Consider the following 25,707-nt stretch of genomic DNA (forward strand, 5'->3'; position numbering starts at 1 on the left):
GCCAATCATTGACCGCAGACTATTTGAACTTTTGTCATTGTAGCAGATCCCAATCATGTTCTCATTCAGGCACGTCTGCCTCAAAGCGCTGAGGATCTGGGTTCAATCCCGGTCCCGGGTCACTGGAGTTTGCACATTCTCCCCCTGTCTACGTGGGTCTCACCCCCACAACCCAAAGATGTGCAGTGTAGTTGGATTGGCCAAGCTAAATTGCCCCTTAATTGGAATTTTTTAAAAAAAGTCCTCACCCAGCACCCAATTTGGAACATAAATCTTTACTTAATTTAGGAATGAAATCCCCCATTATTACAACTTGGCTACTATTGTAAACCTCAACCTTGACTTACTCTATTCGGCCATTTTGCAATATGCTCTTAAAATGCTCGCAGAGCACTTAATATCTCTTAATTCAATCAGGAGCCACCTAAGAATATTGCCATCAATAAAAGCTTCTAAGCTTCATTAATTAGGCCCTCGTGTCTTAATTGTGTTCCTCCTGAAAATGTTATAGTCGGAATACTTTGTTTCCAGTTTTACTTTGGAAACAAGTCTGGATCGCAGCTACGATATCATGGGATATTGGAAGAGCCAGTGCTGATTGGATGAGCCAATTAGCCTGCTTCTGTGCTGCTCTCCACTGTGATTCTATGTGTTAAAGTTTTGGGCCCCCCCCCCCCCCCCAAAGTCAGGGTCAGAGGTAGGGTAACCCTGAGAATACCAGCGCTGGGCAGCTTGTCAATTTCAAGGTGTTGATCCTGGTGCCAACAGAGTCAGGAATCCCATTCCCCTTCCAAATCAGGACAATTAAACTTATTAAAAAGCAATTGGGGGGATTATCCGCCGCCCACCTCCACGGCCGTGGGAGCCGGTCTGCGTTGGCCAGCAATGGGATCTTCTGGTCTCACCGCTGTCAATGGGATTTCCCATTGTATCCATCCACCCCCCCCCCCCCCCCCCCCTGGGAAACCCACAGCAGGGGTTCATCATCGGCAGGACGGGGAGATCCCATTGGCAAGTACGGCTGGAAAGTGCACTTTCGGGACACGATTCAGCGGACTTCAAACTAAGTCCGCTCAGCAGCACGTTTAGCCGGATGTTTAGCCGGAGAATGCTCCGCTATTCAACAGCACTTTGTCCTTTCCTTTGCCCTTGGGGAGATTCTCTCCGCTGAGGTCACACTCAGTGTGATTTCCTGCTGGTCTAATCAGGGCGCCTTGACGGGCTGGCCCTATCTACCCCCACCTCCCCCTTCAGCTCCTCTGCCCCCCCCCCCCCCCCCCCCCACCCCACCTCTAATTGGCAAGGCACCACCCCCAGGCATTATCAGTCCATACAAACGTGGACCAGGTGTAATGGTACCTCCGAGAGTCTCTCAGGCCATTGGAGTTCACCAGGCATTCAGGGACAGGGCAGGGTGGCACCCCGGCACTCCCCCGGCATCTATGCACACTGGCAGTGCCTGCCCTGTCCTGTCCCCGAACACCTGGGGTCTCCAATAGCCTGAGAGACTTCTGTTATGCCTAATCCACATTTGTGTGGACCCATACTTAAATGGTGCCCTGGCGAGTTCTTCCAGGCACAACTGTTGAGTGCCGTCACCGGGTGAGTCCGACGTCCATGTAAATATTCAGATCTGGATCTCACCCAGCGGGTTGGGTGACTTGCAATTGGCCCGGTGCCCAGTGCAGAGCCCGATTTGAGGCTAGCGCGCTATTCAACTGTGGCGCCTGGGTCTGCGCTGGGCAAGATTGGGTCGCTGAAATGCGCCCTAGAATTACAGAACTACTGTTTATTAACTTTACTCTTTCTGATCAGATTTTTTGATTTTCGATAGGTCTGCTGTCAAGCGTGCTACTGTCTCAGGAACTTGTCTCTAAATGGTAGGAGGACAGCAACTTATTTTTATAACTATGTTTGCAGGATAAATGATTATAAATTGTGTGGTAAATTTCTACACATTTTGCTGTATGTACATTCTGTTACATCTGATTATAAGCAATTTTTGGTCCCACTGCATATGAAGAGTTCATTTTAACAATCTTGAGTTGAGTTCTGATTAATTATTCTTTGACGAGATTGGGCAAAACGTTTTCCTTCTGAAATTAGTTCCCTGAATTGATGCTAATTTTTACAGCATGAAGGACAAAAAGATCTATTCTCCGACCCTGTGCCGGGTCGGTGAATCTCCGGGGGGAGGCGGGAATCCTTCCCCGCCACCCCGACCCCCGACACCGGCTGCCCTATTCTCCGGCGCCGTTTTTTAGGGGCCGGCGGGATTCCAGCCACGCCGGTCGGGGGCCGTTGACAGCGCCCCTCCGGCGATTCTCCGGGCCTTGATGGGCCGAGTAGCCGTCAGGTTTTGCCCAGTCCCGCCGGCGTGAGTTACTCACCTCATACATGGTGGGACTTGGCAGGTAAGTGTGCAGGAGTAGTCCTGGAGTGTGTGCCGGGGGGATCTGACCCTTGGGGGCCTGGTCCGCGATCGGGGCCCACCGATCTGTGGGCGGGCTGGTTCCGTGGGGGCCTTCTTTCCTCCACGCTGGGCCCCTGTAGGGCTCTACCATATTGCCCTGGGGGCCGGCGCAGAGAAGGAAACCCCCGCGCATGCGCGGAAATACACCGGCCAGTCCGCGCATGCGCGAGGTCACGCCGGCCGTTCCGCGCCTTTGTGTGAACTCGTGCCAGCCCTTCAGCGCTGGCTGGAACACACCGGCATCAACCTAGCCCCCGAGAAAGTGGAGAATTCTTCACTTTCGGGAGCTGTTGACACTGGAGTGGTTGGCGCCGGTTTCCACGCTGGCATGGGGTCATAGCCCCATTATTGCAGAATCCCTCTCCTAGTTTCCGACTAATTTTATGGACACAAACCATGCTGCTGTTTGACACAGAACTAGCGAGCTAACATAGCTAAGGTGTGAAGTTAGACCTCCACCTGCTCTCTCTCCCACTCCCCAGATATTTCTCTGTTGCTCAGCATTGAGCCGTGCAAAAATCTGATGGAATTTCTTTCACAAAACAAATCTATGGAATCTTAGTTGAGACGTTACGGTAGCATGGTGGTTAGCATCAATGCTTCACAGCTCCAGGGTCCCAGGTTCGATTCTCGGCTGGGTCACTGTCTGTGTGGAGTCTGCACGTCCTCCCCGTGTGTGCGCGGGTTTCCTCCGGGTGCTCCGGTTTCCTCCCACAGTCCAAAGATGTGCGGGTTAGGTGGATTGGCCATGCTAAATTGCCCGTAGTGTAAGGTTAATGGGGGGATTGTTGGGTTATGGGTATACGGGTTACGTGGGTTTAAGTAGGGTGATCATTGTTCGGCACAACATCGAGGGCCGAAGGGCCTGTTCTGTGCTGTACTGTTCTATGTTCTATGTTCTACGTGTGAGGAATTGACATTTGGGCATCAATGTTAGAAGACATAACTACCAGAATTGTAGTGATAATAATGCCTATAGTCTCACTTTTTTAGAAGACTATAGTTTAAATTTCCAAAGCGGTACTTTGTATGTTCTTTACAGAACGGAGTCAAGTAAAGTCGTCAAGGTCCCAGATGACCATAAGCTGCTTTCCCTTTGAGGGGGAGTGCTGACTGGTGGTGATTTAACCTGAGGATCATCACACCTCAGGTGAGAGGCAAGGTTGAAAAAGCGGGGCTTTCATGAATAACCGCAGTCGGTACGGGAATTGAACCCTCACTGTTGGTTTAGCTCTACATCACAAACCAGTCGTCCAGTCAACTGAGCTAAACCGGGAAAGCTAAAGTCTGTAAAATTGCTTCTTACATTGCAATCAATGGGGTTCCTGGGCTGGCTGCTCCTGATACACAGATTTGCTGTGTGTGATGACAACTCCAGAGCGAACTTGTTATATTAAGAGGAGGCCATTCAGCCCTTTGAGCCTGCTCCGGTATTCATTATGATTGTGGCTGATCATCAAGTTCAATATCCTGATCCCGCTTTCCCCCATATTCCTTGATCCCTTTAGCCCCAAGAGCTATATCTAATTCCTTCTTGAAATTACACAACGTTTTGACCTCAACTACTTTCTGTTGTAGCGAATTCCACAGATTCACCACTCTCTGGGTGAAGAAACTTCTCCTCGCCTCAGTCCTAAAAGGTTTACCTTTTACCCTCAAACTATGACCCCTAGATCTGGACGCCCCCACCATCTGGAACATTCTTTCTGAATCTACCCTGTCTAATCCTGTTAGAATTTTCTAAGTTTCTATGAGATCCCCTCTCACTCTTCTAAACTCCAATGAATATAATCCTACCCGATTTAGTCTCTCCTCATATGACAGTCTCGCCAACCCAGGAATCAGCCTGGTAAACCTTCCGAGGGGGTGAAGAGGGATCACCCGGCATCTACCCATGCGCAGCGCTACGCTGACTTTCGGGCATAACGTGGCCGATAGGTATCACCCATAGTCTCCCAAACGGATAATTTTGCCCCCTTTCACAGTGTTTTTCTTACTTAATGACTTAATAAAATCATGATTTAACTTTTCATGTTGCCATGTGGAAACTCAATACAGATGACATGCAGAGTTTGAGATAGTGTGCTGTGGCGAATTCATACTGTATTGTAATTCACACTATTACATTACATAGTATTATGCCCTTGTGGGCTCTGTCTGTGAGCCATTGCGCGGCTCTGCCCATAGGGGGAGATGAGGAGCTTGTACAGGGCTCCACCCGTGGCTCCGCCCATGGCTCTGCCCATGGCCCCTCCCACGACCGGAAGTATAAAGTGCTGCAGCCGTGAGCCTGCTCTCGGTTCTTCTGGTCGCAGGCAGGCTCAGTTGTAAGACTATTAAAACCACAGTTTACTTCCAATCATGTCTCTAGTGAATTGATGGTCACGTCATGTGCCTTTCAGCATAATATGAAAACCTACTTGAGAAGATTTACTACAAGGTTTTAGTCCTATGCAAAATGCAATGTGATCACAGGATACTCCCTCCAATCTTCCAAGAACAGCCAGTTAAAAAATTCTGAGCAGCAATCCAACGCCACTGCAGCCTATTGATAATTATCGAAAAGCAAAACTCAACTTTCAGGTTAAACAGGATCTAGTAACTGAGCTACAGCTTACAATAGGCGAGGCAGGCGTAAGTTAATTTGGTTGAATAACTCTTACTGTAGTGTAGAACACTGCATCATTGTGTTGACATTTGCAGTATATTATGTTTGCTGTATTAATTAAATTCACAACAATGGTGCACTCCTGTTGCACTTGGCTTCACAGACTAATCAAAAACCTGTGGCAATGCAATATACACACAACATTTTATGGTGTTATTGGCAAGTTGCTGCACTGATGCCAACACTTTCAACAGTGAACTCAATGGGGGAAACTAAATAACAGCATCTTATATTTATGTAATGCCTTTACCAAATGAAACATCCCATGGTATATCATGGAAGCAGTATAAGCAAAGTATGACAGCGAGCATCACAGGAGATATGATATCAGATGACCAAAACCATGTAGGTAAATCCTCCAATCCCAATCCCAGCCACCACGGGATTCATTGCAGGTGGGACGGACAATTTAATGGACTATTAAAAGTTCAGTTGACCTCGGAAGGGGATTACCGCTGGAGGGGGTTAAGGCTAAGTGGGAGGAGGATCTGGGGCGGAGCTGGAAGAGATGGTGTGCTGTGAAGTTTTGCGAAGGGTGAATGCCACGACTTTGTCTGCGAGATTGGGGTTGATTCAATGAAAGATGGTGCAGAGGGCACATTTAACGACGAGCCGGCTGCTTTGGGGGAATGGAGGATAAGTGTGAAAGTTGTGGCAGGGGCCCGGACAAACATGTTTATATGTTCTGGTCTTGCTCTGAGCTGGGATTCGTTCTTCAACACCTTGTTGGCAATCTTCATAGAATTTACAGTGCCGAAGGAGGCCATTCGGCCCATCGAGTCTGCACCGGCTCTTGGAAAGAGCACCCTATCCAAGCCCACACTTCCACTCTATCCCCATAACCCAGTAACCCCACCCAACACTAAGGGCAATTTTGGACACTAAGGGCAATTTAACATGGCCAATCCACCTAACCTGCACATCTTTGGACTGTGGGAGGAAACCGGAGCACCCGGAGGAAACCCAAGCACACACGGGGAGAATGTGCAGACTCCGCACAGACAGTGACCCAAGCCGGGAATTTAACTTGGGACCCTGGAGCTGTGAAGCAATTGTGCTAACCACTGTGCTACCGTGGTGCCCGTAATCCATCTTGCAAACGGATTTGGAGCCCAATCTCCGAGGGGCCAACATTTGGAGTGTTGGACTTGCCGGAGTTGCAGACGGGGGCAGGCACGGATATTTTAGCCTTTGCCTCGCTGATTGCTCGCAGGTGGGTCCTTTGGGGTGGAGGTCAGTTTCTCCACCCTGCGCCTCAGTAAGGCCGGGGGACTTAATGGAATTCATATATCTTGAAAAAGTTAAGTTCACTTTGAGAGGGGCGATTGAGGGGTTCTATAAAAGATTGCGCACGTTCATTGGCATTTTAAGGAGTTGGTCACCATCAGCTGCGAGGGGGGGGGGGGCGCTGGGGGTTGGTAGGGTTTTGGAGGGAGTTGGATGGTGGGGAATGTTGTGGATGTTTCTTTTTGTACTCGTTCTGGGGGTGGGGTGTGTTTTTTTTGTTATGTATAAAATGTTAAAATCTCAATAAAAATATAACAAAAAAACAGTATTCACCATTCCCTGGTCTACCTATAGAAACAAGAAATACTAAAACATTTGGAGTATTGTGTGCAGTTCTGGTCACCTCACTATAGGAAGGATGTGGAAGCATTGGAAAGGATGCAAAGGAGATTTACCAGGATGCTGCCTGGTTTGGAGGATAGGTCTTATAAGGAAAGGTTGAGGGAGCTAGGGCTTTTCTCTTTGGAGCGGAGGAGGATGAGAGGCGACTTAATAGAGGTTTATAAGATGATGAGGGGGATAGATAGTCGACGTTCAGAGACTATTTCCTCGGATGGATGTAGCTGTTACAAAGGGGCATAACTATAAGATTCAGGGTGGGAGATATAGGAGGGATGTCCGAGGTAGGTTCTTTACTCAGAGAGTGGTTAGGATGTGGAACGGACTGCCTGCTGTGATAGTGGAGTCGGACACTTTAGGAACTTTTAAGCGGTTATTGGATAGGCACATGGAGCACACCAGAATGACAGGGAGTGGGATAGCTTGATCTTGGTTTCGGACAATGCTCGGCACAACATTGAGGGCCGAAGGGCCTGTTCTGTGCTGTACTGTTCTATGTTCTATGTTCTATTTATGGCATAGAAGAAGATCATCGTGTCCATGCCAATGAAAAAGTGCTGTCCAATCTAACCACACTTGCCAGCTCTTGGTCCATAACCTTGTCGTTGCGAGTGCACCTCCAAGAATTTTAAAAATACAATGAGGATTTCTGCCTCTTCCACTGTCCACCAGTGAGTTCCAGGACCCCACCACCCACTGGGTAAAAACAATTTCCTTCAGTTCCCCTCTAATCCTTCTACCGAATTCTGCAAGTTGGTGGCCCTCTTTACTCGGCCCTTCATACCCACTCTAATTAATTTTATACACCTTAATTAATTCTCCCCTCACCTTTCCCTGTTCCAAAGAAAGTAACCTCAGCCTATCAAATAATTCCACCCGGTTGAAATTCTCCATTCCTGGCAACATTCTTGTCAACCTCCTGGGCGGGATTCTCCGTCGGCTGACGTCGGAATTGGGAAACCCGATTGGGTAGAAAATCTGTTTCGACGTCGAAATCGTTCAGGCGCCGGTGCACGCCAAATCGCAATTCTCCGGTGCCGTGGCATCAATGTGTTCCACTCCACACATACAGTGAATGCTGTTGGCATAACATTAACGGATCCTCCATGATTCACCACCTCCACTGGGGGGAAATTCCCGATGGCGAGGTTCACTTGTGCTTTTAAAAATGGAGAAACAGGCGCCATGTCTGATGAGGGGGCGAGAGGAGGTAGGACATGAAGAGGCGCGAATATGCGCTACCGGTCCGCACACTGGCTGGGCTGGCCGGGATGGGGAGAGCCCTGCCAGGTCCAGGGGTGGGGGGAGGGGGGAGGTGTGGGACTAGACTGGGGCGTACCGCTGGTAAGGGCAGTGCCAGCCGACCGTGCCAGGGGTGCTGAGAGGAGGGAGGGAACATGCGGGCAGATTCCGGGGCCACTATGTAGCCAAGTGGACCTGGTTGGGCACGGCAATATAAACCATGCTAACATGTCTGCCTTACACCTCCTGTAGACAATGGATATTGGAATACAACCATCAATGGTGGCCTTCCTCCTAGTCGCTGCAGCCCTGGGGGATTCACTGCGGCTGCTCGAGGAGCACAAATCTGCAGCAGCGGAGTGTGTCCCAGAGGAACAGGAGGCACCTGCTGAGGATGGAGAGCCGGCTGCCCATTAGGCAGACAAGGAGGTGCAAAGGAGGTGGCGCATGACGCCTCGCATGTACTAGCAGCACCTGCCAGAGCAGGCGTGTTGTCTAAGACTCCGGCTGAGGGGGGGGGGGGGGGGGGGGGGGGACAGTGCGACATACCTGCCAGACCCCAGATCATGGCATACCTGGCACTGCGGGGGAGTGAGGGAGGACACCTGCTGGTGGTCATCAGGGTGATAATCACCCTGAACGTCTACGCAACGGGTCCTTCCAGACACCGAGTGGAAACCTGTCTGCAATCTCACAGGGCACGGTGCACAGGTGCATTGTGCCATCACGGAGGCCCAATATGTCCAGTTGGCACAGTACATCCATGTCAATGTGGACTGAGCCCACCAGGATGCCCGGACAGTGGGGTTCACTGTCATCACCAAGATGCATGTCCCCCTACAAGCACCTGGAGTTTCACGTGATGAACGTGCAGCTGGTGTGTGACCATCAGATGCACATCATGGCGTCTGCGCACGATATCCGGGCAGTGTGCACAATGCCTTCATCCTGGCACACTCAACGATTCCCGGCCTCTTCAAGACGCAACCCCGGCTGGGAGATTGGCTCATGGGCTATCTGCTGCGGTCATGGCTGATGAGGCCTATCCAGAGGCCACAGACCGACACGGAGACCCGCTACAACGACGCCCATGCCCTAACATGATCTAGTGGTGTTTCAGCATCCTGAAGATGTGGATCAGCTGCCTGGATCACTCTGGAGGGGCCATTCAGTATGGTGTTGGGAGAGCCGCCTGCATTGTGGTGGCCTGCTGCATCCTCCACACCATCGAGCAGCAGAGGGGTGACATGCTGGAGGAGGAGGATGAACGCCGGGCCCTGTCCGATGAGGAGGATGAGGGCGAGGATGGGCAGGACATGGGGCCCGGCCAGGGCCAACGCATATGGGATTCACTGATCACCTCCAGATTCCCCCCTGCCCCCCTGCCTGTAACCCACTCCATGATACATACCTGCCGCACTCCAGGGTGTGGGCCCTGGGTTGGCAGTAACACCGGGTATTGTCCATGGCATGGAGGATGATGAAAACCCGCTCTACGATGAGCTCTGGTGCTCGCATTGTCTGATTGTGGCCTTACAAGTATTTTATACAGTTCTAGCATAACCTCCTTGCTTTTCTACGTGTCCATGGAAAGCATTCCATTTGTCTTCTAAATCACCTTCTCTACGTGTTCTGCTACCTTCAAGAATCTATGGACATGCATTCCAATGTTCCTCTGTTATTCTCAGCTTCTTAGACTCCTAATATTTATCGTATCAAAGGAGATGGAAGCAGAGTTTTTAATACCTTTAAGGCAGAGGCAGATAGAGGTGAGATTTTCCACACAACCCACCATGCAGAGGTGGCTTGCCATTGAACCATGGTGGGATCTTCTGGTCTCGCCATTGTCAACAGGGTTTCCCATTGAATGCACCTGCATCAGGGATCCGCCATCAGTGGAACCGGAATATTTCACTGGCATGAACGGCCAGAAAATTCCAACCTGAACCTTAATAAGCAAGGGGCTGAAACCTTATTGTGGGTATGCAGGAATGGGGAGTTAAGGTTAAAATCATATCAGCCATCATCTTCTTGAATGTCAGATCATGCTTGGGGGCTGTGTGGCCTACCCCTAGTTCATATGTTCATATATTACCCCGCTCGTTTTCTCTCCGCAAGATGCATTGCCCCACACTTCTTGGATTGAAGCCCGTTTGCCATGATATATTTCTGGTTTGGTCTGGTTAGCTTTATTAAGAACAAGATTGTCATCAGTTTGTGGACAATTTAACACAGTCTGTAAAACATCCTGTATATCCCTTCCACGTTTTAACTCCCGAGGTCCATTCTCGTTCATGCCTGAAGTTTCCAAATATCCAAGCCTATAACGAAAGACTCAGCCCTCCATGCAGCTGAATTCTTCTCCTTTTGCATAAATTCAGGATTAATTTTACTATTAAGTTCAATACCATGATTTACTGCAGAAGACGGTCTTCTTCCCTTATTTGAAGAACCTTTTAAGGTCACATCGATGATCAGTCGCAAATCCTGTTACTCTATTTTTTAGTCAGTTCAGGAATTCTTTAAATAGTCACTCCAGTAGTATAAAACTTTAATATTTCTGAAAAGAGAGACATGATGCCAAAGTTTTTAATCCTGAATTCAGCAGGACAAAAACAAGAATGCCAAATCTAAAACGATCACAACAATTTTTACTACAGGTGGAAAGGGTACTGATTGGTTGGTAAGTTGATTCTGACGGAGGTTTTGCAACTGAGAAGGGACAGGGGGGTCACATGATGTGTGCGCGGGAGCAGCTGCGTTTACTTGAACTCTGGCTCTGCTCATCCTTTCATCCTTTATTTTATCCTGAAGCACATTTCATTTTTAAAATAATTTTTTGGGATATATGTCTTGCACTATGTCCCTGGATGGTCCTGATTGGAGTTTTGCATGAGGAGCCATGATAAATCATAGAGAATCTTCATTTGACCGTGGCGGTTGAGTTGGCCCTAGTAAGGTCCAGTTTGTAGTGGCATTGTTGCTGGTGAGCGGGCGTTCGCCGTGTCAGTGCTGTGTGCATCCGGATGATGGTCTGATGAACCATCACTCGAACGCGAGACGAGTTGCTGTAGAAAAGTTAGGCTTTAATAAGCTAGAAGTTAGCCCTGCGGTCGACTACAGTAAATGGACGACCGCCGGGCGTTCTGGGTATTTATACCTCGCTCTGGAGGCGGGGTTAACTCAGCCTCTCGACCAATCGGGGAGCCGTCACATGACTGGTCTCAACCAATCGGTCGAGAGGCACATGACCGGCCAGGGCCAATGGTAAGCCAGTGTTCTGCACCAATGGCAGACAGCTATGCAAATCATACCACCACATGGTCGCCATTGAGATTGTTGTTCTGGATGAGGATTTTGGCTCCGTAGAGTAGGTCTTTAGAGCTCATTTTGAGGATTTGCAAGGTGCTCTTGGGAGATGGTGTTCTTGATTCTGGTCCCTAGCGAGAGTTGGGGGGCGGGTTCGAGATTAGCAACCTTGGTTTGGAAGCTGGGTGCATCAGATTTGACGGAATACTAGGTATCCAGTCGTAGAGGCCTGGGGTCAGCTGGGTCCCCCAACCGCATGCTACATATTATCTTATTCCCAATGCTTGTCATGAGGGTTGGAGGTGGCCAATCCTATCGAGTCATACTCCCCAACCGGGACCTAGGCTGTGGATCGCTTGGGGGTTGGGGCGGCAACATGGTGGAAGTGAAGATGCTTTGTTTGTTGGTCTCCTTGAGAGATCCTGAGGAGTGCATGTTAATCCTGCAATGACTTTGGCTTTTTCAAGCAACATAGATGGTGCTATTACCCTGCTATTCTTCAGTAATCCTGAATGTTACTCCCTTGTGATGATGTTGTTGGTTATTTATTGTTGTCATTTTTCCTGCAAGAGTATGTGAGACGTGAGCATGAGGGCGAGCGTCGCCGGCTATCCTGTTCTAGCAAAAACCTACTGAGTCGGTTATGTGAAATATGGGGCGGGATTCTCCGACCCCCCGTCGGGTCGGAGAATCGCCGGGGGGAGGGGGGGCGTGAATCACGCCCCTGCCGGCCGCTGAATTCTTTGGCACCGGAGATGCGGCGGGGGCAGGAATCGTACCGCGCCAGTTGGAGGCCACTCACAGCGGCCCCCCCCCCGGCGATTCTCTGACCCGCGATGGGCCGAAGTCCCGCTGGTTCTTTGCCAGTCCCGCCAGCGCCAATTAGACTAGGTCCCTTACCAGCGGGAACTGGCAGCGCGGGCGGGCTCCGGGGTCCTGGGGGGCCGTGGGGTGATCTGGCCCTGGGGGGTGCCCCAGGGTGGCCTGGCCCGCGATCGGGGCCCATCGATCCGCGGGCGGGCCTGTGCCGTGGGGGCACTCTTTTCCTACGCACCGGCCATGTCAGCCTCCGCGATGGCCGACGCATAGGTGACCCCCCCCTGCGCATGCGCAGACGCGTGCCGGCCGGCGGAGTCCCTTCGGCCCCAGCTGGCGTGTCGCCAAAGGCCTTCCACGCCGGTCGGCGGGGCGCAAACCACTCTGGCGTCGGCCTAGCCCCTGAAGTTGTGGAGGATTCCGCACCTTTGGGGCGGGCCGACACTGGAGTGGTTCACGCCACCCTGTCCCGCCGGGACCCCCCGTCCCACCGGGAATGGGAGAATCCTGCCCATGATCTGTGCAGTTTTACTCCTTTTTTTGTTATTATACACTGTAATCTTTGTAGTTATGGAAAGCAAGTGCTTTTGTGATACCCCTTATTTTGTTTATAATGAAGATGAGTGGAGCCAAGGCGTCCAGTCAGAGGGTGTCTTGACGATTATACTTCTCTTCACGTGATGGAGCCTCCCAGCTGGGGCCGGTGTAATTCATCTTTTTTAGGTGAACATGGGGGTGGTGCACTGCCCTGGGTATGGATGGTAAGGTGCTGAATCAGCTGGGGTGTAGGTTTTGGGATGTGCTGAAGGTCCTGGGGGTATTGCGTTTAATAGTTCATGAAAATAGGATTTGTGCACAAAGTCGGTTGCAAGAAAAGAAGGTTATAAAGTTGTTTATGTCATAATGAGGCATTTTATTCCAAATTATATATTTTTCCCGTGAAACGATTAACGAGACTTTTCCAAATCTATTTTCTATGTATGTTTCTATGTATAATTAAGAATAAAGTCAGGATTTAAGGTTTTAAGATCCCTCCAACCATTCCTCACCATTTCTTCTGTCACTGAAGCTATGACATGTACTGGTATATATTCCATTGTAGGGTGTTGGTTACAGTTCAGTCGGTCTAAAGAAACCTTTGTAATCAAACATAGATTAACTGTACATCTTTATTGACTCAGAATTATTTACAAATATACAGTAAAGAGTGCGAGCTTGGAGCTACCTTCATGTTTGCTGGTACTAGGGCAGCACAGTGGCCTAGTGGTTAGCACAACCGCCTCACGGCGCTGAGGTCCCAGGTTCGATCCCGGCTCTGGGTCACTGTCCGTGTGGAGTTTGCACATTCTCCCCGTGTCTGCGTGGGTTTCGCCCCCACAACCCAAAAATGTGCAGTATAGGTGGATTGGCCACACTAAATTGCCCCTTAATTGGAAAAAATAATTGGGTAATCTAAATTTATTTTTAAAAAAATGTTTGCTGGTACAGACAGCTTTGTCCAACACTCAACTGACCCTGGATATGGGTCAGAATTAACAGTTCAAAAGGAGCCCAAACAGCCCATCGAGTCTGCACCGGCCCTTGGGAAAGAGCAAGCCCAACTTAAGCCCACACCTCTACCCTACCCCCATAACCCCATCTAATCTTTTTGGACACAAAGGGCAATTTAGCATGGACAATCCACCTAACCTGCACATCTTTGGACTGTGGGAGGAAACACACACACAGACACGGGGAGAACGTGCAGACTCTGCAGACAGTGACCCAAGCCGGGAATCGAACCTGGGACCTGGAGCTGTGAAACAACAGTACTAACCACTGTGCTCTCTTACATCACTGTGTGTGGGTGTTACTGTACCCAGTCCCACAATAAGCCTATATAACTAGACATATTCCACAGATACCAATAATTCTTCTGTATCCCGTCCAAGTGGCCGTTCTTCATGTATGAGGCGGCACAATGTTAGATCCACTTGACTGTATTCCAATCATGTCCTATTATGCTTTAACACACCAGCCACATATTCATTTCGTAGCATGCTCTCTGGATAGTGCCCTCATCCAAACAGATTTGTGCCAGTTGCATTTACTGCTACCTGGTTGAAATCAGCGATCTCAGCCCAGATTGAGAATTAAACCTACAAATTTATTGAATTGTATAGCTCAGTTTGAATTGCCCTCAGCAGCTGTGTCATCAGAGGAGAAATGTCAGGAGATTGCATTTCAGTACTTTTTTTCCTCGTTACAGAAGATACTCAAGCAGACATTGTGGCCATAAACTTCTTGCCTCAGTTGCATGAATTACTGAAGTCCTCCAGTAAAAGTGTGAATGAAGCAGCTCTGACCGTTCTCAGCACGTTTTCAGAGAATCATTCCAACACGGTAGGAGATGCTTTGTACTGGAGATTTTGAAACAACCCAGTGAAAAACCCACCACAAATGAACTTAGAAATTTGTCTGGAGAATCGCGCCCGGCATAATTTTTTGGGTGAATTGCACAGGACACAGGAAATACATTTTTCTTATTTACCCTATCAAAACTATTCATGATTTTGTACACTTAATCGTGTCTGCTCTAAGGAGGACAACCCCAGCTCCTCCATATCAACTGCATATTTGTATTGCCAGCTTGATTTTGACTTCTGTGATAATATTCAACTATGTTAGCCCCATAAAAAAAACTAATTTAAGGTATAAACTCAAAATGTTATTGAATGCAAATTTGAAATAAATGCAATAATGTCCAGGCTGCGCCAGGCCGGAGAATCGCCGGGGGATGGGGGGGGGGGGGGGGTCGAGAATCCAGCCACGCCGCTCCAAAGCCGGGCTGACGATTCTCCGGGCAACCGTTGAATCGGCGGCAATCGCCCTCGCGGCGATTCTCTGCGCTCAACGGGCCAAGTGCCCGCCAGGTCCTGCCAGCGTGATTCACATGTGGTCCCACCCGGCGGGACCTCAGTGTTCTGGTGGGAAAGCCGTCCTGGTTTGGGGGGGGGGGGGCTGTGATCTGACTCCGGAGGGGGACCGAAATGGTGGCCAGGCCCGCAATCAGGGGCTACCGATTACTGGGTGCACTCATTCCGGGGGGGGGGGGGGCTATGTTCCTCCGCGCCGGGCCCCTGTAGGGCTCGCCATAAGCGCACAGCACTCCGGCGCCGTTCTAGCCCCCGAAGAAGAGGAGAATTACTGGGCGTGGAGGCCCGTTGACGCCGGCTTCGCTCACGCCAGTTTAGACGCCGGCGTCAACACTTGGCCGCAATATCGGTGAATCCCGGCTTCAATGTCTTGGCAAAGCTAGATTTATGTTGGCATCCCCATATTTTAGCAAGTCATGCAACCATGCAGGAAGGAGGGATCGGTATGCCTGATTGAATATGAATTGAATAGATGTCTTCTGATGGTTTAATGAGCCGTGACACAACACCACTGAGCTATAAAGACCAGGGCTCGGCACCAGTAGAACCGGAGATTCCAAAATAGAGGGCAATTAGTTCCAAGACACTGCACACAGCCCAAACACTTTTTTGCACAGGGAAAGAGGGTTGGCTACAGTACATAATTCTATGGCATTTGGTTTCCAGCTTATTTTCTTGTTTGGGGATGATGTGAGGCACATTCCAAAGCAGGATTAAGTACTCTAGAATATTTGAAAATGTTACCAATTGTGGTTCTTGCCACAAATCTTTAACTTGTGCGTATTGGACAATATTAAATTTTTAACCTATAATAATAATCTTTATTATTGTCACAAGTAGGCTTACATTAACACTGCAATGAAGTGACTGTGAAAATCCCCTAATCGCCACAATCCGGCGCCTGTTCAGGTACACGGAGGGAGAATTCAGAATGTCCAATTCACCTAACAGCACGTCTTTCGGGATTTGTGGGTGGAAACCGGAGCACCCGGAGGAAACCCACACAGACACGGGGAGAACGTGCAGACTCCGCACAGACAGTGACCCAAGCGACAATCAAACCTGGGACCCTCGCGCTGTGAAGCAACAGTGCTAACCACTGTGCAACTGCGCCGCACAATTGTCTCCCTGCCCCGAAAGCCAGTTCCACATTGGTGTTAGATGACCCGTTGGGAAATTGTGAAGCCTATGTACAAGAGTCTGGCCAGTGAGCTTCAGAGGTTTACTTAACTGTGCAGGAATATCACAAAACCACCGAGGCTTCAATCCACACCCAAACGTGCATACTTTCTGTTTTCAGCTACAGGATAGCAATCTGAATGGAATTCACACATAGCAATGTGATAATGACTCGGTCATCTGTTTTTGTAAAGATGACACTGCAGCATTCCCCCCTGTATAACATTGGAGTGTCAACCTTGATTTCTGTACTGGAGTGGAACTTGAACCCAGAACCCTGTGACTCAGATGCTACCAACTGAGCCACAGCTGCCATATGCTGATGCTTTATAATACAGGCTAAATGTTAGCCTGTATTCATGCTGTTAAATGCCTCTAGCACATAGAACATAGAACAGTACAGCACAGAACAGGCTCTTCGGCCCTCGATGTTGTGCCGAGCCATGATCACCCTACTCAAACCCACGTATCCACCCTATACCCGTAACCCAATAACCACCCACCCCTTAACCTTACTTTTTAGGACACTACGGGCAATTTAGCATGGCCAATCCACCTAACCCGCACATCTTTGGACTGTGGGAGGAAACCGGAGCACCCGCAGGAAACCCACGCACACACGGGGAGGATGTGCAGACTCCACACAGACAGTGACCCAGCCGGGAACCGAACCTGGGACCCTGGAGCTGTGAAGCATTTATGCTAACCACCATGCTGCCCCGATAAGCCATTTCTGATTCAGTTTAAATAAGCAGATAAATATTATTCTTTTCAATAACCATACATAAAATAATCGACTCATCAACTGTTACAAATACCAGGGTGGGCATCAGTAAATTGAGGGACCTGTTTATTGGCGGGAGGTTTGCGGGCCTGGGGGAACTGGAAGATAAATTTGGGCTCCCCCAAGGGAACATGTTCAGATACTTGCAGGTAAAGGCGTTTGCTAGGCGACAGGTAGAGGAGTTCCCTTTGCTGCCCTCGCGGGGGGCGATGGACAGAGTGCTTTCGGGGGTGTGGGTCGGAGAGGGGAAGGTGTCTGACATCTATAAGGTAATGCAGGAGGTGGAGGAGTCGTCAGTGGAGGAGCTGAAGGCTAAATGGGAGGGGTAACTAGGGGAGCAGATAGAGGACGGGACTTGGGCGGATGCCTTGGAGAGAGTCAACTCTTCCTCTACCTGTGTGAGGCTTAGTCTCATCCAATTTAAGGTGCTGCATCGGGCCCACATGTCCGGGACGAGGATGAGTAGGTTCTTTGGGGGTGAGGACAGGTGCACCAGGTGTTCGGGGAGTCCAGTGAATCACGCCCATATGTTCTGGGCATGCCCGGCGCTGGAAGAATTCTGGAAGGGGGTGGCGGGGACGGTGTCGAGGGTGGTTGGATCCAGGGTCAAACTAGGTTGGGGACTTGCGATTTTTGGAGTTGCGGCGGAGCCGGGAGTGCAGGAGGCGAAAGAGGCCGGTGTTCTGGCCTTTGCGTCCCTAGTAGCCCGGCGGAGGATCTTGATGCAGTGGAAAGACGCAAGGCCCCCAAGTGTGGAGACCTGGATCAGTGACATGGCGGGATTTATAAAATTGGAGAGGGTCAAATTTGCCCTGAGAGGATCAGTACAAGGGTTCTATAAACGGTGGCAGCCTTTTCTGGACTTTCTGGCTCAAAGATAGGTATCTTAGTCAATAGCAGCAGCAACCCTGGGGGGGAGGGGGTGGGGTTTCCTATGGTTATTTAACTTAATATTGTTACGTTAATATGGTGTTGTTAATATGTTTTGTTGTTCATTAAGGATTGGCGAATGTTTATGACTGTTATCATTATTGTTATTTTTGGTATTTTATTGCGGTTCGTTGTTATATAAATACAACATTTTTCAATAAAAATTATTTTTTTTTAAAAACTGTTACAAATACCATGCGTGATCCAGTAGTAAATAAAAGCATGGATGTTGTGAAGTGTGAGTGGTACAGTATTATTACAGCATTACTGCTGTAAGGTGGTTTAAATGGTTAAGATTCTCTTTTCTTTGTAGGATGCCATTGTGTCAGAGGATATCTTGAAAACTTTGGGGAAGTTACTGTTAATTCACAAAACAAGTCCTGAAATCAGCAATTACGTTGCAACCATAATCCATAAACTAGCTACAAGTGAGACTCAACAGGTGAGTTATTGAATTTTAAAAGGAAGGTAAACTTACCCAGGAGCACACTAATAGCTCAAAACTGTGATCATGAGAGAGACTCCGTGCACCACAAGCATATTTTCAAGGAAGATTCTTTGATCTTAAGAAACAAACTATGCATTTAAGCTCCACACTTGTGGTTAATTCACCAATCATTGTATTACCAGCAGGCATCACACTCAAATGGTGCACAGGCTAGAAAATTACTAGCACAGCGTTGTACGATGTATCTTCTCTCATGCCTATGTGTTTCAAACACCGCTCTCCAGGGGAAGCACAGGATTGATGAACTTACACTTTCTTTTCTGTGAGCTTTCTATAATCAGTTACAGAGTGTGTTGTCGCATCGGTGAATGGGTCCACAGAGCTCAGTGATTAGCCCTTATTCTTATATCTTCCCTTTGCAACATTTAGGCCAAGTATGTACACCTGGATCTTCACAACTAATGACATCTAAACCAATGTTTGCAACTATTGGCGAACAGGAAGAGTGCTCAGAGCATCCTCACGACAATCTAACCTTCATTTATATCTCTAACTGGAGGTCCTCAGAACATTCTAGGCCAGGGGTGGGCAAACTACGGCCCGCGGGCCGCATGCGGCCCGCCAAAGGTCTGTATGCGGCCCACCAAGATCAAGTCATAAAAAAAAACTTTTAAAAAAAAACTTTTTTTTTACATTTTAAGGTTAATGGGGGAGGGGGGGGGGGCTGTTGGGTTACTGGTATAGGGTGGATACGTTGACTTGAGTAGGGTGACCATTGCTTGGCACAACGTGTTTCATGTGAAGTTTCTACTTTAAAATATTAATTAATAAAAATTAATTGCTTTTTTTCTTTAAACGGAGTTACTTTGTTTTTCAAATAAATGTGTTTCATGTAAAGTTTCTACTTTAAAATATTAATTAACAAAAATTAATTGCTTTTTTTTCTTTAAAAACCTTTTATTTTGGCTATTTTAAATATTAATTATTTTACTTGATATACTATGCGGCCCTTTAAAATTGTGAATTTCTGAATGTGGCCGTTGCATGGAAAAGTTTGCCCACCCCTGTTCTAGGCCCAAGACCATTCTTCTGGCCAATCAGTCTTGACTTCCCTTCTAACTACGAAACCATAACTTGTATCTTGGATTACAGGCCCCTGAATAGTGTAGATGGGCTTAAGAGGGGTTTCACAGGTCGGTGCAACATCGAGGGCCGAAGGGCCTGTACTGTGCTGTAATGTTCTATGTTCTATGTTCCGCCAATCAATGACTTCTTTTCTTCCAAAAAAATTTAGAGTACCTAATTCATTTTTTCCAATTAAGGGGCAATTTAGCGTGGCCAATCCACCTACCATGTACATCTTTTAGGTTGTGGGGGCGAAACCCACGCAAACATGGGGAGAATGTGCAAACTCCCCACAACTGTGATCCAGAGCCGGGATCGAACCTAGGGCCTCGTTGCCGTGAGGCAACCGTGCTACCCACTTGTGCCACCGTGCTGCCTGCCATTCAATCATGGCTGATCGGTTTCTCATCCCCATCCTCCTGTCTTCTCCCCATAACGCCTGATCCCCTTATTGATCAAGAACCTATCTCGCTCTGTCTTAAACACACAGTTAGTTTGCTTCCACAGCCTTCTGAGGCAAAGAGTTCCACAGATTCACCACTCTCTGGCTGAAGAAGTTCCTCCTGATCTCAAAAGCATCGTCCCTTCAGTCTGAGGCTGTGCCCTTGGGTTTTAGTTTCTCCGAGTCTTGGAAACGTCTCCACGTTCACGCTATCTAGGCCTCTCAGTATTCTGTAAGTTTCAATGAGATCCCACCTCATCCTTCTAAACTCCATCGAGTACAGACCCAGAGTCCTCAACCGCTCCTCATATGCCAAGTCCTTCATTTTGGCGTATATTCTTGCAAACCTCCATGGATTCTCTCCAAGGCCAGCAGATCCTTCCTTAGATATGGGTTTCAAAAACTACTCATAATACTCCAAATGGGGTCTGACCACAGCCTTATATAGCCTCAAAAGTACATACCTGGTCTTGTATTCGAGCTCTCTCGACATGAATACTAACATTGTATTTGCCTTTCTAACTTCCGACTGAACCTGCATGTTAACCTTGAGAGAATCATGAACAAGGACTCCCAAGTCCCTTTGTACTTCTGATTTCCTAAGCCTTTTCCCAGTTTGATAATAGTCTATGCCTCCATTCTTCCTACCAAAGTGCAAAACCTCACTTTTCCACATCGTATTCCATCTGCCACTTCTTTCCCCACTCTCTTAGCCTGTTCCAGATCTTCTGCAGCAACCCCCACCCTCCCACTTCCTCAAATCTACCTGCCCCTCTACATATCTTTGCATCATCTGCAACCTTAGCAATAATATCTTCAGTTCCTTCTTCCAGATCGTCATGCTTAATAATTGGATAGAGAACTGGCTAGGACATAGAAGGCAGAGAGTAGCAATGGAAGGGTGCTTTTCTAATTGGAGGGCTGTGGTTAGTGGTGTTCCACAGGGATCAGTGATGGGACCTTTGCTGTTCGAAGTACATATAAATGATTTGGAGGAAAATGTAACAGGTCTGTTTAGTAAGTTTGCGGACGACACAAAGTTTGGTGGAATTGCAGATAGCGATGAGGACTGTCAGAGTATACAACAGGATTTAGATCGTTTGGAGACTTGGGCTGAGAGATGGCAGATGGAGTTTAATCCGGACAAATGTGATGTAATGCATTTGGAAGGTCTAATGCAGGTAGGGAATATACAGTGAATGGTAGAACCCTCAAGAGTATTGGCAGTCAGAGAGGTCTAGGTGTACAGGCCCACAGGTCACTGAAAGGGGCAACACAGGTGGAGAAGGTAGTCAAGAAGGCATACGGCATGCTTGCCTTCATTGGCCGGGGCATTGAGTATAAGAATTGGCAAGTCATGTTGCAGCTGTATAGAACCTTAGTTAGGCCACACTTGGAGTATAGTGTTCAATTCTGGTCGCCACTCTACGAGAAGGATGTGGAGGCTTTAGAGAAGGTGCAGAAGAGATTTCCAGGATGTTGCCTGGTATGGAGGGCATTAGCTATGAGGAGAGGTTGAATAAACTTGGTTTGTTCTCACTGGAACAAAGGAGGTTGAGGGGCAACCTGATAGAGGTCTACAAAATTATGAGGGCATCGACAGAGTTAAGAGTCATGGTAGAGGGGTCAATTACTAGGGAGCATAGGTTTACGGTGCGAGGGGCAAGGTTTAGAGGAGATGTATGAGATAAGTTTTTTTACACAGAGGATAGTGGGTGCCTGGAACTCGCTGCCGGAGGAGGTGGTGGAAGCAGCAACGATAGTGACGTTTATGGGGCATCTTGACAAATACATGAATAGGATGGGATTAGAGGAATACGGACCCCGGAAGTGTAGAAGATTTTAGTTTAGACGGGCAGCATGGTCGGGGCAGGTTTGGAGGGCCGAAGGGCCTGTTCCTGTGTTTTACTTTTCTTTGTTCTTTGACTCTAAAATTTTACCAACAACCAAAGTCAGGCTAACCAGCCTATAATTCCCTGTCTTCTACCTCCCTCCCTTCTTAAACAATGGTCTTACATTCGGCATTTTCCAGTCCTCTGGGGTGTAGTCCATCTGGTCCAGGTAATTTATCCACCTTCAGACCTTTCAATTTCCCCAGAACCTTCTCCTTAGTGATGGGTCATGACACTCACCTCTGCCCCCCTGTCTCTCTTGAAGTTCTGGCATCCCACTGGTAACCTCCACTGTGAAGTAACTATTCAGTTCCTCTGCTATTTCTTTGTTCCCTATTACTATTTCTCCAGCCTCATTTTCCAGTGGTCTAATGTCCATTCTTATCTTTTAACCATCAAAAAAAACCTCTCGCGGGGCAGCAGGTTGGTGCAGTGGTTAGAAGCTGCCTCACGAAGCCGAGGTCCCAGGTTCGATCCCAGCTCTGAGTCACTATCCGTGTGGACTTTGCACATTCTCCCCGTGTTTGCGTGGGTTTCACCCCCACAATCCAAAGATGTGCAGACTAGGTGGATTGGCCACGCTGAATTGTCCCACAACTGGAAAAAGTGAATTGGGTACTCGAAATTTTAAGAAAAAAAACAAAAAACCTCTTGCAATCTTCTTTTATATTACTAGCTAGCTTACACTCACATTTCATCATCACTCCCCTTATTGCATTTATAGTTGTCCTCTGCTTGCTTGTAAAAGCTTCCCAATCCTCTGGCTTCCCACTAATCCTCGCCACATGATATGCTTTCCTTTGCTTTTATGCTGTCCATGACTTCCCTCAACAGCCATGGAGGTCTTGCCCTCCCCTGAGCATGTTTCCTCCTTTTGGGATGAAGTTCTGTTGTGTCTCCCGAATAACCTCCAAAAACTCCTGCCAATGCTGTTCCACTATCTTCCCTGCTGGGCTCCCCTTTCAATCAACTCTGTCCAGCTCCTCCCTCATGTCTTTGTAACCACCATTATTCAATTGTAAAACAGTTAATCTGATTCCAGTGTCTCCCTCTGAAAGTGCAGGGTGAATTCTATCATATTGTGGTCACTGCTCCTTAAGGGTTCCTTCATCTTAAGTTCCCCAATCAAGTGACAGTGACCCAGGGCTGGGATTTGAACCCGGGTCCTCAGTGCCGTAATTCCAGTGCTAACCACTGCGCTACATGCCACCCTGGACCATGACAACTTGATCTTTACCCTCCCACTCCCAATTTCGCTGCAGCCCAGATGAGATTAAACTTAGGCTCCTGCAACCCTAGCTCCTGGATCCGTTTACCTACCTCACTCGCAGCCACACCCTCCTGTCCCTGACCACTGGCCGAATTCCAGGTAGTTAATCTAAGGTATGTGACTGCCTCCTGAAACCCAGCGTCCCGGTAACTCTCCACCTCCCTGATGTGTCGCAGCGTCCAAAGCTCAGACTCCAACTCATCAACTCTGAACCGAAGTTCCCCCAAGCAACGAACACTTACTACAGATGTGTTCACTCGGAACCACAATGGAGCCCACCAGCTCCCACATCATGCAGGTAAAACATATCACCTGGCCTTGCGTCTCCGTTTTATTTAATTAGTTTTTAATTTGGTTCTTTAACTTAAATTTCCAGCTGGTTTTTAGTCTTCCTAATCTGTAAAATATTTCTTTGTTTTACCGTAACGGAAAGAAAATAGGTAATGCAAATTAGCAGCTACTTACCAGTCAATCGACTTACCGGTTTCCTGTAATATCACTCTTTGTTTTTCCCACTCTGTGTATGGTGAGTGGCTCTCCCTTTTCCCACTGTTTTAACTCTCCAGGTCTGCCTTTCACCCCGCTGTTCCTCGTTGTTTATCCGGACAAAACAAATCACTATTCCCCATTTCTGTTGGTCTATTGATTCTCCATTTGCATTCCCTCAAGTCAGAGGGGCACAAACTTGATTGTACTTCTTCACAGCTGCCTTAGTCGTCACTGATTGGAGCTGGCTTAACCACATCAAAGACTTTTCTGTCAGAGCCTTTTCATTTTAACACCCGGATCATCCTCTTTTTTTTCCCACAAGCAACTGCCTTCCTAACTCCCTCACTAAATGTGATGAGCTCATGGGTGACTTAATTTAAAAAATCAAAATAATCCTTGATCATGGTTTAAGTTTTGATTTTAATAAAAAGTCATTTTTATTTGTGTTTCAGGCTATTATTGACAGTCAATGTGTTGTGGCTGTGCTGCAGGCCCTCAGTCATCTCAGAATTCATGACGAGTCCTTACTGTATGTGACAATTTGCATTGCTGAGCTCACACAGCATGGTAAAGATATTATCTCATTCATCTCTATTCTGCAATTATGCAATCAGTAGGTAGTCATCAACAATTTTTCATTTTCTTTCAGATTCTTAGGGCCAGGTTTTTGCCATTGAGGCAGGAAATTTGAGTTGGGAAATTTCCTGCCTCAGCACACCCATCTCCTTTAAACGTGCGCATCGCCCACCATAGTTTCATTCTGGGAAGTTGGGGGCAGGATAGAATTGGCCCAGTTGCATCTGGAGGCAGTTCAGAGGTGACCATAGAGGCGGACAAATTCTAAAACGCCGTCCTCAGTTCTCTGAGACTTTGGCCCAGTGGTAATAAATGTCTGTTAGGCCCTCTAGCTCTCACCCTTCAACGCATCCTCCATGCTCCTCATACCACCATGGCCCCTCCACAGCTTCTCACCCAGTATTCACTACGGGAAGACCTCAGGAGCCATATGGCGATGTTGAAGACATAAAGCACAATTTTACTGGCACTGGAGGGTGCGCAGAGGAGATTCACTAGGTTAATCCCAGAGCTGAAGGGGTTGGACTATGAGGAGAGGTTGAGTAGACTGGGACTGTACTCGTTGGAATTTAGAAGGATGAGGGGGGAATCTTATAGAAACATTTAAAATTATGAAGGGAATAGATAGGATAGATGCGGGCAGGTTGTTTCTACTGGCGGGTGAAAGCAGAACTAGGGGACATAGCCTCAAAATAAGGGGAAGTAGATTTAGGACTGAGTTTAGGAGGAATTTCTTCACCCAAAAGGTTGTGAATCTATGGAATTCCTTGCCCAGTGAAGCAGTTGAGACTCCTTCATTAAATGTTTTTAAGATAAAGATAGATAGTTTTTTGAAGAATAAAGGGATGAAGGGTTATGGTGTTCGGGCCGGAAAGTGGAGCTGAGTCCACAAAAGATCAGCCATGATCTCATTGAATGGCGGAGCAGGCTCGAAGGGCCAGATAGCCTCCTCCTGCTCCTAGTTCTTATGTTCTTATGGTGTTCTTAAGAGAGCTGCCACTCATACACCCATAATACTAAGATGAAATCTCATTCAAAAAATTCAGATCCCCTCAAGTGGTCAAGCTGTTATAAATAAAAATAAAGTTCTATTCACGAAGCACAGCACTTAATCCTTTGATTGCCTCTTAAATCAGTCGATCAAAATGTTAACTCAGTCTTGCTGAGAAAAGTGGATTTGGAGCTTTGAAACTCAGCCAAGATTTCATAATGGGCTCAGCTGTAATAACTGTCAACAATGAAGTCAATTGAATTTGCAGGAATAGATGGCTCATGTTTCTTTTCTAAGCTGCAACAAATGGCCTTTCGATCAATGCACTCCAACAGCAGGTATCTGCTTTTTTACTCTAACTGAAAGCTTCAGGCATTTCTTCCCCCCAATGTTCAGATCAAGACACCTAGTCCTTTAACAGCCTAAATGCCACTGTGCCATCCATCTAGGGGAGACGTTTTTCACTTCCTCTTTTTCTCAGCAGAAAACACTTAACTTCTTTTGATGTGTTGAGGACCTGACAAACATGTTT

The 25,707-nt window shown here is 47.9% G+C and overlaps 1 protein-coding gene across 4 annotated transcripts in view; it reads left to right on the top strand.

Moving 5' to 3' along the window:
- Nucleotides 1–25,707, top strand: part of LOC119967209 (vacuolar protein 8-like) — a 126,288-nt gene that overhangs the window by 88,664 nt on the left and 11,917 nt on the right. For 3 of the 4 annotated variants that reach the window (XM_038799429.1, XM_038799431.1, XM_038799432.1), the window contains 4 exons: nt 1,835–1,880; nt 14,383–14,516; nt 18,256–18,384; nt 24,061–24,175. In XM_038799429.1, the coding sequence (XP_038655357.1) occupies nt 1,835–1,880; nt 14,383–14,516; nt 18,256–18,384; nt 24,061–24,175 (424 nt within the window). The remainder of the gene's footprint in view (nt 1–1,834; nt 1,881–14,382; nt 14,517–18,255; nt 18,385–24,060; nt 24,176–25,707) is intronic. The other variant, XM_038799430.1, reaches the window with a different exon arrangement.

Source organism: Scyliorhinus canicula, chromosome 6, assembly GCF_902713615.1.
Source record: "Scyliorhinus canicula chromosome 6, sScyCan1.1, whole genome shotgun sequence".
In the NCBI taxonomy this organism is placed as follows: Eukaryota; Metazoa; Chordata; class Chondrichthyes; order Carcharhiniformes; family Scyliorhinidae; genus Scyliorhinus; species Scyliorhinus canicula.